Source organism: Glycine soja, chromosome 19, assembly GCF_004193775.1.
Source record: "Glycine soja cultivar W05 chromosome 19, ASM419377v2, whole genome shotgun sequence".
NCBI classification, from domain to species: Eukaryota; Viridiplantae; Streptophyta; class Magnoliopsida; order Fabales; family Fabaceae; genus Glycine; species Glycine soja.
Window position 1 is genome coordinate 41,003,421 of NC_041020.1, and position 13,079 is coordinate 41,016,499.

The window sequence follows — 13,079 nt, forward strand, 5'->3', positions numbered from 1 at the left end:
ATGAGATCAGTGAGGTCTTAATCCAAGGAGAATGAGGAGTGCAAATCCGATTTCAACTCGCATTCCTAGTGAGATGAACGAAGAAAATGAATGGAAATACTAGAAAACATTATGGAATTTGTCTGCAACAAGGTCATAATAGAAAAAATTGTCTCACCATATCTTCATCTTCAGCTTTTTCTTAGAAAAATATTATTATTATTTATGTATTTTATTTATGATGTAATGTATTTTAGTATAAATAAACTGTTAAACAAAAAATATTATCATTTTTTTAAAAAAAAATAATATAAACATAAAAATTATATTTAATAAAATAGTAATATTAAAATTTTTTATTATTTTTTTAATGAAAAAATAAAAATTAAAAAAAACAAGTGAATTAATTTTTAAAAACAAATAATTTTTTTGAATTAAAAAAACTTTAATTTTTTAAAATTAAAAAAAATAATTTTTTTAAGTAAAATATTTTAGTTTTTTAATTAGAAAAACTTAGGTTTTTTAAATAAAAAATTAATTTTTTAAATAAAAAATGGAATTGAAACCGTAGAAAAGTCGGATTCCCCCATCCCAACTTCTCACCAACTGCGCATTTCAAGTATTTATTTTGAAAGTGGTGTATTTTAAAGAATTATAGGAGAGAGGTGTATATGAGAAAAAAAAACCTCTGATATGCTTTCCAAGTAAGAGATTTTTTTAACTTTTTTTATGCAATACTAGCACCTCAATTATTAAAGTATAAGAATATGATTAGATTATTCTATAGCTTTATGTAATTTTATCAAATTTTTAATTGAGATCCAATATATAGTTAGAACACACCTTTTGGTACTGGAAAGCTTCAGCATGCTTGCCCTGTCAATCCAATGCCTCTTTTTTTTGCCAACAATCCAATTCAAATCCAGTAATAGGATTTTAATTAATACTTTGGTTTTGTGTTGAAGAATTAGTTCTCCGAGCTCTTCGATTTCGAGTTGAGGAGCTATGACTGTTTCTCTGAGCTCTCATAATCAACCCTTAATCCTTAATTTAATAATGTATCATTTACTAGTCGTATTTTCGGAATTTGACTCAACTGGTTAGTTGGACTGATTGAACTGAGAATCGGTCATCAGATTGATTCAGTTTTTTATTCTAAAAAATATTACAAATTATTTAAATTATTTCCTTAGTTAGGAATCGTGAATTAGACTTTATAGGTATTTGATAATTTTGGAGAAGTACGAAAAACATGGAAAATTCTATCAATATTTGATATTCAAGTCTAATTTATAGAACGATCGTATTAAAGATATATAATTGAATAATTTTGTTTGATTAACATGTATATCTTGTATGATCTGACATGAACATTTTAAGCTTTAGTTGATGGAATGTTGCGAAGATAGGCGATGATAGTTTTAGTAGCTAATGCATGAAGCAAGGTCACGAAAAGAATTTTAATGGTAGTTTCTAACAAAGAAAAGTCGTGTTAGAGGCAACTTTCTCTAGTGGTGGTTCTTTGACAAGTAGAGGAAATAATAGTGTTATTAATGAATTAAACTTACAGAAAATACCAAATGTTAAAAGAACTAGAATAAAACAAATAAAAGTTATAAGAGTAAATAAAAAAACAAAAATAAATTAACGAACCAAAAGATTAATTTGGCTCTAAAAATAAAGGCATGAAATAAATTACATGAATAATGATATTCCGTTCCATTCTGAAATCTTAGCATCTTGACGAGAGCGAAATTCCATTGTACTCTCCTCTCCCTCCAAAAATTTAGTATTAGACAACTATGCAATACACCCGCAAAGCTTAAACAAAGTAAATTTCAATGTAAAGAATTTCATTTAGATGACAGTATCTAAAACTAATCTAACTAGGAGGACGTTTATTTAACCTACAACATGAAACTATTACCAAATCTATTATGTATCTAATAGAAACCGGATGTCATAATGAGGTAATCGACACGGTTGAACAAGAATACCCAATGATAATGACCTAAAATTTCTCCCATTTTTTTACTTCTCAAACAGTCGTGGATGAGTTCATTTCATTCAGTATGCAGCAGTATCTATTATGGTCTGAGGTGTTTTTGAAGCCAGGAAGGAAATCTGTAAAGAATCTTAGAACCGCAGCAAGATGTTGGGAGTCATTGGAAACAAATGCTGCTTCTAAGAACAATGATGGCCGGATCGTATCCACCTGAAAGTAATTCTGTAAACTAGTTAGCTTTAGGCTTGTGAAATTTAAACAAAATCATAAACACAAACATTGCTATACTTGTTTCCCTATATACTCAATCTCAACAGTACAACTACTCGAAGTAGTTTGATATTTGATTTTGTACATCAGATGGAATCTAAAACTAACCATTTACTTCAAATAGAAAAATACATAATAGTTGCAAGATATATCAATAATTTGAAAATTGCATCGTCTTTTATTTGTGCATGCTCAGATAAAAAATAACTGCGTTACTAGTTGTTTCCAAAGTATCTACCAGCACCACAATCTCGCCAACCATACCAACAACTTCAACACTTTGTTTATTATCAAAAATAGTTGCTCAGCAAAGTTTCAATGCAGTGAATAACAAAATAAGTAATAACCATCATATAGAAATATAATAATTCATCCCAAAGAAAGTGACGTGGTTCAATCCTTTCAACTAAATTAATTTGCATTGTAACATGTAGCCATGCAGTTATTTACTAGACTATTAAGCGTGTTGGTAAGGGTCACTTTACATTCCCGAGGTTTGGAAATAGCTGGGAGACATGCCGATGTGAGCATATGCAGAACTAAGAAAGAATTTCAGACAATCCTTCAGTTATGGGCACTCATTAGTCAAAATATCTTTATCTAGTCCATGTTAAATAGAGTGCTCTGATGAAGCTGCAAGAGTACATCTCCATTTATTTATCCATCTGAATTTGCAATGAATGTTGGCTTAGGATCTTGGAAAATAATGGTTGAGGTTTCGGAGGATCTTTCTATAGAAGTAAGTGGGGTTTTAAGCTAGGTGATCTGGACTCTGGGGGTGACGTTTTCTCCATAGCCCAGGATGAGGTTCATATACAAGATCTGGGCGGGACACCTGCTCTCTGATTAAGAGTAACCTGAATTTCAATTAATACATGGTTGGCCTTCGAACTGGCAGTGCTAGCTACAAGATCAGGTCAATGGAGGGGATGTGGCCTTGTTGGTTATTTATCATTGAGAGGCTGAGGCTTCCTCGACCCACTTCTTACAAAGGAACCCTTTTATCAAGGTGATGAAGCCTTGGCCACTGGTGTGGTTTCCTTTCCAATATCCATAAAACCTACCAATACAGTGAGTGTAGTTTTTTATAGCATAGGGGGTCAGGACTCAGGCTCCCTTTCAAGGTGGCATCTTTTGCCTGTTATTATGTTTGTCTTCTCAGTGTGAAGCACTTACATGAGTCTATAAGATTTCTATCTTTCATGGGTCAGCAGCCCCCAGGGGAATCTGGAGGCACCTAACCACTACCATTAGGGAAGAGTTTAATTGGGTTTTGTATTTAAAAAGAGTAAAACACTGATACTTTATTTGCAGCAAAGGACTATCTTTCTCCAGATGCACCGAATAATAAACTATCATACAGAGAAAACTGGATGAATGAAATTTCTACAGCAACAATGAGTACATATGAGAAAAGTGTAACACCGGTCCTCAGTTTTCCATCAACTCCCTGCTCTCTTAATTATATAAAATAATATGCAATTACTTCCTATACCAGGAGTCAGCACAGTAGGAATTACCCTGTACTTCCGTGCATATCGTAAGGCTTCAAGGTAGTATCCATCCTGCACAAGCAGTAAAACATAATCATGATGTAAACCAAGTTGTCTTAGCATATCCAGACCAAGCTTCCTAGTTTGGGCATTCTGGCGGCCAGACTCTAGTAGTTGTAGTGCAACTTCTTTAGAGGACTCCAGAATCTGCAACAAAAAGAGACAAATCTTAGAATCAAATTAATCATAATTCAACCTATAAAGGCTTCCCACCACTTATACAGAGAATTTTCTAACCTTGTTTAAGACAAACAACCCGAGCTCTGCATAATGTTCATTGCGGGCCATTAGTTGAATTATTAATACATAAACATTTGGGAGTATACGAATCTTCTCTGAATTTGCACTGTAACAATTAATAAAGAGTGTTGAGGGGCACCCACTCAATAGTGGAAGTAAAATTTTCATCAGATCAATAAAAATATAGCACAAAAGCCCATGAATATACATCATTTCAAGTGGACACCTGGTATGACTGACCTAATATATGTTTACATCATATCCTAAATCAAGTCCATGGTTGGCTTAGGGTGATTAGATTTCTATTCTTTCTGGACTCACCTTCTTTACTTACAAATTATGATATAATGACAGTGGACCAAACTAAAATCCATTAGAAACTAGAGCAAACCTATCAAATGCAGTCAGAGTCATTGAACAACTATCTAACTTGAGTAATAGCATACCTGTGAAGGAACTCAATAATGATAGCAACCAAGTAAGAAGGGTCTCCAACCATCTCTTCATCAACAGGAGAAAAGACAAAGCTGTACATCTCGTCTGGCGAAACTGCTGCAGAAGTAAGTTGGGATTCCTCTTGCCCAGACTGAAGAGATGATTGCATAACATAAGAACTGTGAGCTCCAGTGCTCAGAGATATCTCATTATTCACTTCACCCTCCACTTGGGCTTCCTTTGAACTGTGTTTTGGATTTGCAGACTGGGACTCATCCTCAGAATCCAAACTTGAAACAGTTGACGCTTTATTAAGAGATCCACTGTCTACTCTTCTCGTAGATTCATGGATGATTGATTTTCCAATTACATCTGTTTCGATAGCAGATACCTCAGCACCAGTATTTTGTACAACAGAAGTTGATGACTTCTCTGGTTTCAGTCCCTTAAAATAGCTACCAGTTTTAATTGAATGGGAGTATGAGGTGACTAGTACATTTACAGCCTTGGCAACCACAGGCACAGGCCTATGCTCTAGAATAAGTGCACGTGCTATACCCAAGCACAATTGTTTAGCCTGAAAAGTGAAAATGAAGTGAAATTAATTATTTATTGCACTAATTATGCAAATCTGGGATACATAAAAAGAACTTCAAGCATAAATCAATGCCAAAGGACAACTGAGGGTGGCAACTGGCAAGTGATATCAGGAAAACTTTATTGTACTAACTAGGTTAAACCCAGGATGCAAAAAAATATATCAACACACAAGGCTTTTTAACTTAGTACTTTCCTTTCTCAAATTCTAAACCTGCAACATCTAGAAGTGGGAGGTTATCCTCCAGCAAGTTGATAAAACTAGCAAAATTTGGGGATCTCAATCAGCATTCAGCATATATATGAAATAAGCAAACTACTGGGACTGTAGTAGCAGCTCCTATAAATAAAGTTTTCAATACACATCCTGGGCTTAATTCTAGTTACAAACTAATTACAGCAAAGCAAACTTGTTGACCAAATTAAAAAGAAATAGAAGATAGCAACTGCTGCAATATTGCAGCCTGAAGAATTAATCAATTAGAAGCACGGGAATAATAAAGCAGGGAGAAAGATACCTTGTTAGCTTCCAACTTCCGCCGCTGCAGGAACTCTAATACTGATGGGACCTCTGAGCTACTAGCAGAAATTGCCTGCAAGATAGGATTATTCATGAAAGAGAAGGCACCTATGTTCAGTATTGGCACATAAATGAACAAATAACTGACCTCTAAGTCTAAATAGAACTTCCACAATAACTTATTGGCCACGTCACATACGAGGTCAGGCACTAGAAAAGTCCATGTATTGGCATATGTAACTGCTTCATGATTGCTCAAAACATTACCGTCTGTGCTCTCACTTTCTCTACCACTAGATTGAGATAAAGTGCTGGATCTGGGGAAACCCCTTAATAGCAAAGGAAGCGGTGCAGATATTGGTGCTCGAGAATCTGCAAACAGATCATAAAGTATAACAACCTTTGCATCAACTTGATGAATAAGAAGTACATTGTCGACCACACTCACGGCAATACTGTTGGAATAAATTGGTAAAGAGCCCTGCAAATAGTATTAAGATAAACATAATTAATCTTACTGTTCCCAATATGTGATTTTCTTAAAGTATAATGATTTAATTCTTGATATCTATTGAGTTATTACAGATTGTTTGTCTATAATAAAACCATACAATGAACTAGCACTGATTTGTACCTACATTTAATTAAAAATGCTTCAAAAAATACTTTTTCTTTATAAGTTTTATCTGTTTAAGATCATATACCATAATTGATGTTAAATAATCACCAAAGCAAAATAGAGGGGAACATATTCTTCACAGAAAGTGGGCATTTGTTTAGAAAAGTTTTCAGGCTTGTTATTTTAAACAAGAAATTTGGAGTGAATTGAAATAGAAAACCATTCAGAATTTGAGCAAGACCAACCTGCTGAATCACTGCATCACGATATAGCCTATAAGAATGAAGCAGCATAGCAACTCTATCAACTTGCAAGCAGTATATCCTACCATAACTGTGGTTGATTGTTAAAGATATAAAACTTTAAATAGGAAGCTATATTAATTATAAAGGCCTAAGTTTGATGAAGTAAATAGCCAATACATACACGGTGACAATGAAGGCATCTTCAGCTGCTAAAACAGGCTTACTATTTGCCTCAGATTTGGCCATAACCATCTCAAATCTTGGCAAGCGAACAATATCTGCAGATGAAATCTAAGAAAGGCATTGATGTATTAGCCAAATGAAATAGCACAGGAAAAATATCAGTTGATATTCTACATTAATACTCATGAGTCACAACAAGCACTATTACAGAAGCTGCATTGATACATGTCACTCTTTTCTGAACAATAGTGTAATGATATCAAATCGTATTTTGAACACATTACTACTCTTCAAGGTAAATATCTTCTTGATCTAAAAATTACAAGAAAAAGAAGCAAGCCATACACACTCACCTGAAATCCATTGAATGTCTTGCACTGCATGCCAGAAGCAAGAAGAACCAGGCGACTTTCATGGGTGTAAACATACCAACTCACATTCAGTTTCTTTGTTTGCACCAGTTGCAGTGATTTTGACTCTGAATTATATGCGTACAAGTCTAGACCACTGTTGAGGAAGTTTGTAATTTAGTATATCCTTATACTCAAAAAATAAAAAAAGGAGGAAATGGAAACATCGATAAAAAAAAATAAAAAAATAAAAAAAATTGGAAAATCACACCACAAAAGCTAGTCATTGTTGGAAAGCTCAAGGACATATAAACCCCACACTAAAATCTAATAATTGTAATGTGGGACTCAAGTCACATTTCTACAAATTGGATCCTAGCATCCTACCACACTCTGGAGTCTTAGTGCCCACGTGGGCTCAGGCTGGTTGTGCACTAGTCCTTTAACTAGTCTCAAGCGAACACTACAATGCTATCACCAACTCAAGTCACTCGTTTGCAACTAAGAGACATGGTGAAAAGCTTTGGTTCCAATTGACAAGAACGTTGGGAGATCCACACAAAAAAGCTAGTTGTTATAGTTGAAGGGTGCAAGGACTTATAAATCCCACACTAGAATCTCATACTTCCAATGTGAGACTCAAGCCCCATACCTTGCAACTGGATCCTAACAAATACTTGGGGAGTCTGACATGTTTACGACAATTTAATGTACTACTACTATATTAGAGCATTATGTTAGGATTTGTTGGGTCTATTCTGAATTTAACAATCAGGATATATAAAAGCATCATCAAACAACGTAAATAAGATCAACAGAGAGTAAGTAAATAAGCTAACCTTACCTGGTCTTAACAAGAACAATATCACACTGTTGACTATCTGTCCAAAAGAATCCAAGTATACTTTCTGATTCTGGCCTGCACTTATGGCTAAAAGTCCCCCCAGTCTCTCTATCCCAAAACTGTATCTCATGGTTTGAACGTTGGATTGCTATTACCTTTGTGTCTAAAGAATACCGAATAGCTATGATAGGGCCTTCACTTATTGAATCAGTGGTTGGATCAATGAGAGTATCAAAGGGACCAACTTTCCATGAAAAAACCTAAACGTTACAAACACAAGCACACAATATGATAAAGTGATGAACAAGGAAGTATAAAAATTGAGAAATGAATCATCATTTTGAAACAATTCAAAAAGGTGGATATATAACACATTATATTCATCAAACAGTACATATATGAAGCATATCACAAATCACAATCTAGTAGTCAATAGCATGGTATATTGGAGTAGCAGAGCGGAGAAGCCCTAGGCTGCTACAGGATTCAAATAGCGGAGTGGTTTCCAATAGCAGCCAGCCACCCATTGTGACCAAAATCATTGCTTTTCATTTTCTATATAGTGGTGCTACCATGATATATGCTTCAAAACTCATAATAGGATTTGAAACCCTTTTTTTTTTACTATTCCACAAAAAGTTACCTCTAGTTTGACCTATGTTCTTTCTCACTTTACCAAACTATTTTTTCCTTTTGTTCCATTCTTTCTTCTTCTGTTAAACTTCCTAATTCAAAATCTACTGTTTTTTTTATCTAATTTGTTATGTTATTTTTCCCTATGTTCTTATCGCTCCTAAATTGATGACGATTGTGTATAAACTGTGACCTATTATTTATCATGAATTTCTTTAATTTTGGGCCCTTTTGCATATTTATTTCTAAGCACATTATAAATTATTTAGATTTTTGTTATCATACTTAAAATAGTGTTCATTCCGCTTCCTGCTATCCCGCTATAGTGTTTCGTGCTTACCACTGTTGCTATCTGAGATTGATAACTGTGTATCATAGTACCTGGTCAGCTGTTGGAGAGAGTAGCAACTTATTTCCATCATCATAAAATAATCCACTTGATCCAGGAACATTGCACCGAAGTGGCGGATACTGAATGTAAGCATGTGAAAGACCATCAGATCCACTCAGACCTATATTAGGCTTTGAAGTTGATGCTTTTCCAGACATGTTAAGTCCCGTTTACACAATGAGTGGCAGATGTAAAATAACAACTGCAGCAAAACTCCCAAAATTATTTAAACTAGACAGTAAAAGGTAAAACTAATGCATTTATGATTAACAAGAGATATAAGTGCTGAAGGTTAAACCTTTGCCTCCAAAAAGTTGTAGGACCTTCCTCTCAGACTTATGATTGAGAACTTTAATAAAAACTTCTATTCATAACCATCAAGCTTTCTAGTTTGCTTTCAGCAGCCCCCAGAACAAGGAAACAAGAGAGTGTTCACTTAAACCTTCTTTTTGAGCTTCTTGGAGAAATATTTTGAAACATAATATATTTATTAGAAATAGCAAAAGAAGGGTAACAATTATACTGTAGACACAACAAAAAGGTTTTAGCAACAGACAGGGAAAAGCAATATATATATAATCAGAAACAGCTTCTAACTCTCAAAAGTCATGATCCATTTAAGGGTATGATTGTTTAAGTTTAAAAAAAGCGATCATTTGACAGCAACACAGCTTTACTTAGAGCATTTTTTCAGAAGCTATTATAATTAACTCCTTATAAAAACACTAAAACAAACATTTTTTTTTATTTTTTTGCTTTTTTATTTTCCAAAAGAATTACATAATTATTATAACTTTTTTAAACATACATTTTTATTAAATAAGCATTTTTATCATAGAAAAACTCAAACAAACAGGCCCTAAATGAATTGCACAAAAAGGTTTCTCTAATGTCTTTCCAGAATATTGCTCGAAGAGAAAAAAAAGGTCTTTCTTTTACTTAAAATGTAAGAAAGAACCTTATAGCTGAAATGCCAAGCCAGAGCAAAACTAAAGACTTTATTCCCAGCAAATTGTAGAATACAATACCATATTCTGCATACAACTTTTTAGTGCCGCAAATTCCTTCACACACATATCACGCTCAATGTCTGGAACCTTCGCTGCAACACAGCTCCCGTATGCTTTTGCCTATTTGATGAGATCTTAACCAAATCAATGTTTATGTTTACGTCCAACTATCAGACAATAGTAAGGATAAAACAGAGAAAACATAAGAGAAAAGGCAAGCACCTATTATACAACCCATTCTATCTCCTTACCAACTACCTGACACCTCAATCACATTTTTAAAGCATCTATCTAACTAAAATTAAGTCAACATTTACTTGAAGGTACAAACAAATTCTACAAATTATTCTGCATAGGATTCTAACCACCAAAACGATGTAACGTAAACGTTCTACACACAATTTCATCATGAAACCCAAAACCAAAAGCACATTGCTGTTGTTGGCATACTAAAACAAAATCAAACCTGAGATGAACAATTCACTAAAATGCGCTTTAGAGTAGAGGCAGTATTCTTCTTTTCCTTCATGTTCAGAACAGTGCAAAATATACACAAGCCCCAATTAAACGAAAATCAACTGTTACCTACCAAAAAATAAAACAAAACAAAATTATAAACATATTAGTATTTGCAAGTTTCAAAGAAGCTTAGATTTACTGAAAGTCTGAAACAATAACAACTAATGATTCAAATTTCTAGAATCACATAGGTTTCACACAGGGAATTTCAGTAAACAATAAGATCAAAACCCCTAAGGTACCTTCGCCCTAATTCGCTTTCGCGCCTAATCTAGCGAGAATAATAGAAATTGAAAAAAAAATACCAGACGAAGAAAATCGAGAATCTGCATAAAGCGTATATGTATTCCTGTAAAGAGCGAATAGGAAACAACGGAAATGTGAGAGAGAAATTGTTTACCATCTCAGGAATTAGCCATATGCATTCTGCAACAACAGAATTAATCGTTGATCACGAAGCGAGCTTTTATATTATATTATATATATAGATTCTTCTTTTCAATTCTATTGGTAATAATGGATAAACAACGATGCTTCAGTGGAACTACCTACCAGTGGCGGAGATTTTCTTCCATATTTTCTCATATATCCAGCAAAAAGAAGAAAAAATAAAAAGTATTTTTACATACAGTATAGATTAATAATTAATAGTTATAAAATTTATTATATAAATTTATATGTATATTAAATATATATTAAAAAATTTAGTATTATATATAATGATATTAATTATTTTTTAATATAATTAATATATTAGTCGTATCTATATAAAACTTACAAATTAGTAATATCGAAATTAAAGAAAAAATGAATGGTATATTGGAGTAGGAAGAAAATCCGTGGCATTGCGCTGTGGGCCCAGGTGGCCGCTGATATTTGGGCTCGTCCTGCTAAGCCCAATTAAAAATGGACCTTTTGACCCAAATGGACCTAAACTACTGATTCGGTCCAAAAAAATGGTATTTAAGAATTCCGACTTCCAGAAGAGAGCTGATAATACATTAGTTGGATGCACTTTCATACTCCTCACTAAAACTTATTAAAAGTTAGTATAAAATTATATGTGGAATTCATAAAATAATAAGTAAAACCTTATATAAATTTGTAACTAATAATAAAATATATTTAAAAAAGTATGTTTTTTATAGGGTATATTTAAAAGGTATGTTTGAGTGTATTAATTGTTAACATTTTTTTCCTAAATTTATTGTAACCCAACAAATGTTGCTCATATTGAGACTTCTTGCAAATGTTAGCAATACCTTTCTTTGCAACTAATCAATAGGAAATATGAGGTAAAAAAATATCTAAAGGTTAATGAAAAAAATAAATCAATCATGGAAATTAATTTTAAAAGAAAAAACTAATATGCCAACATTAGTCAATTGCTGTATTTAGGATTGAATCATTGAATTCTGACATTTTGTCGTTTTAAAAGTGAAACCAATGGAAGAATGGATTGCAATTTAGAAAAAGAGGAAATCTCAAATCCAACCACACCATTGCTAAAAATAGAATGGACTAGTGGCAATGTCGCCTATGTAAACATTTTGATACCGTTTTCATATAAAGCCAGGTACCAAATCACACTGTATTTGTTTCCAAGGCAATAATTGCCAATGATACTGAACAAACAAAATACAAGTAAAAAGCAATATGGCTTTTCTTATCTCTTTCGTTTGTTGCAAATTTACGATGAGAATTGTCTAATGGCTAGCTCTTGATTCTTTATGGGATATAGTTAGAAGTTATAACATGCTTTATGACTGCCTTAAACCCAATCATTATTGTAACAAAAAAAAACTCAGTCATAATTGCAACTTCGATACTAATTCACCTGTAAATAAATTCTAAAAGAATTTGATGTCGATTCTGAAAGTCACTTTTGATGTTCTTCCTAATATGATCGAGAGGGAAATCCTCTCAAAGGAAAATTGACACCCATTCTTCATTTGAGTCGAAGAAATACAAATTAGTGTCACTATTTTAGTGATGGGGTTGTGATACAATTTTAGTCGATCATAGGTCCTTTTTTAGAAAGAAAGGATAAGATGACAATTTTGTTTGGATTGAGTAAAATTAATATGAATGAATGACAAAAAATTTCATATTTAACGCATAATCTATATCAAGATTTGAATTTTAAAGCATTGATTAAGCTACATAACCGAGTCACAATTGACTAATGTACCATTCTTCTTTTATTTGTTAGAAACTTCCTATCAATTTAATACACTAACTAATTAGGGTTAATTATATAATGTTGGATTTGCCCACACAAAAGCCATCAATATCAAAGACCTATTGGCTTCTCTTGACTCGCAACTCATCGTGATGCATAGGTAATGGTTCAAAAGGAAATGCATGATGATTATGACAGAGGCTAACAATTAACTCACCATTTGGTGATATCATATCTATCTTATATGCCAATTTTCTTAAGTGAGCAATAGGGCTATTTTTCGAAACAACAAAGCGTCAATTTAAAAAAAAATGTTTATCTATAGTATATAATGTTTTGCTAAAAGCAACGTTGACACGTAATATTTTTTTAAAGTTATAAGTAATTAATTTTTTGTTAATTTTAATTTTAAATTAAAAAATTAATTTATAAAAAATGAGCATGAATTCAAATGACGTAATTAGATTCGATTAATGATAATTGATTGCAATCAATTAATTTATA

The 13,079-nt window shown here is 32.9% G+C and overlaps 1 protein-coding gene across 4 annotated transcripts; it reads right to left on the minus strand.

The window, feature by feature from the left end:
• Positions 1-1,623: 1,623 nt before the first annotated feature.
• On the minus strand, positions 1,624-10,947 carry LOC114400034 (regulator of MON1-CCZ1 complex-like). 4 transcript variants are annotated; one of them, XM_028362276.1, is made up of 15 exons: positions 10,794-10,947; positions 10,341-10,459; positions 9,893-9,994; positions 9,163-9,321; positions 8,855-9,066; positions 7,841-8,100; positions 7,000-7,153; positions 6,645-6,754; positions 6,464-6,551; positions 5,748-6,080; positions 5,598-5,672; positions 4,494-5,059; positions 4,045-4,153; positions 3,775-3,954; positions 1,624-2,206 (listed from the first exon to the last, which is right to left on the minus strand). In XM_028362276.1, exons 5-15 carry the CDS (start codon positions 9,020-9,022, stop codon positions 2,018-2,020), a joined length of 2,232 nt encoding a protein of 743 aa, XP_028218077.1. In that variant the 5' UTR covers positions 9,023-9,066; positions 9,163-9,321; positions 9,893-9,994; positions 10,341-10,459; positions 10,794-10,947; the 3' UTR covers positions 1,624-2,017. The 4 variants fall into 4 exon arrangements, with proteins under 4 accessions (XP_028218077.1, XP_028218080.1, XP_028218079.1 ...); XM_028362279.1 differs by lacking the exon at positions 10,794-10,947 and having other exon boundaries at positions 5,799-6,080; positions 9,163-9,318; positions 10,341-10,359; XM_028362278.1 differs by lacking the exon at positions 10,794-10,947 and having other exon boundaries at positions 1,624-2,194; positions 9,163-9,318; positions 10,341-10,359.
• Positions 10,948-13,079: the final 2,132 nt, after the last annotated feature.

Coding starts and splice junctions, on each gene's coding strand:
- LOC114400034 (XM_028362276.1), bottom strand. CDS start 9,022: ATGTCTGGAAAAGCATCAACTTCAAAGCCTAATATAGGTCTGAGTGGA. Junction 7,154..7,840: donor ATTGTTCTTGTTAAGACCAG/GTAAGGTTAGCT, acceptor CTTCCTCAACAG/TGGTCTAGACTTGTACGCAT. Junction 5,673..5,747: donor AGTTCTATTTAGACTTAGAG/GTCAGTTATTTG, acceptor CCTATCTTGCAG/GCAATTTCTGCTAGTAGCTC.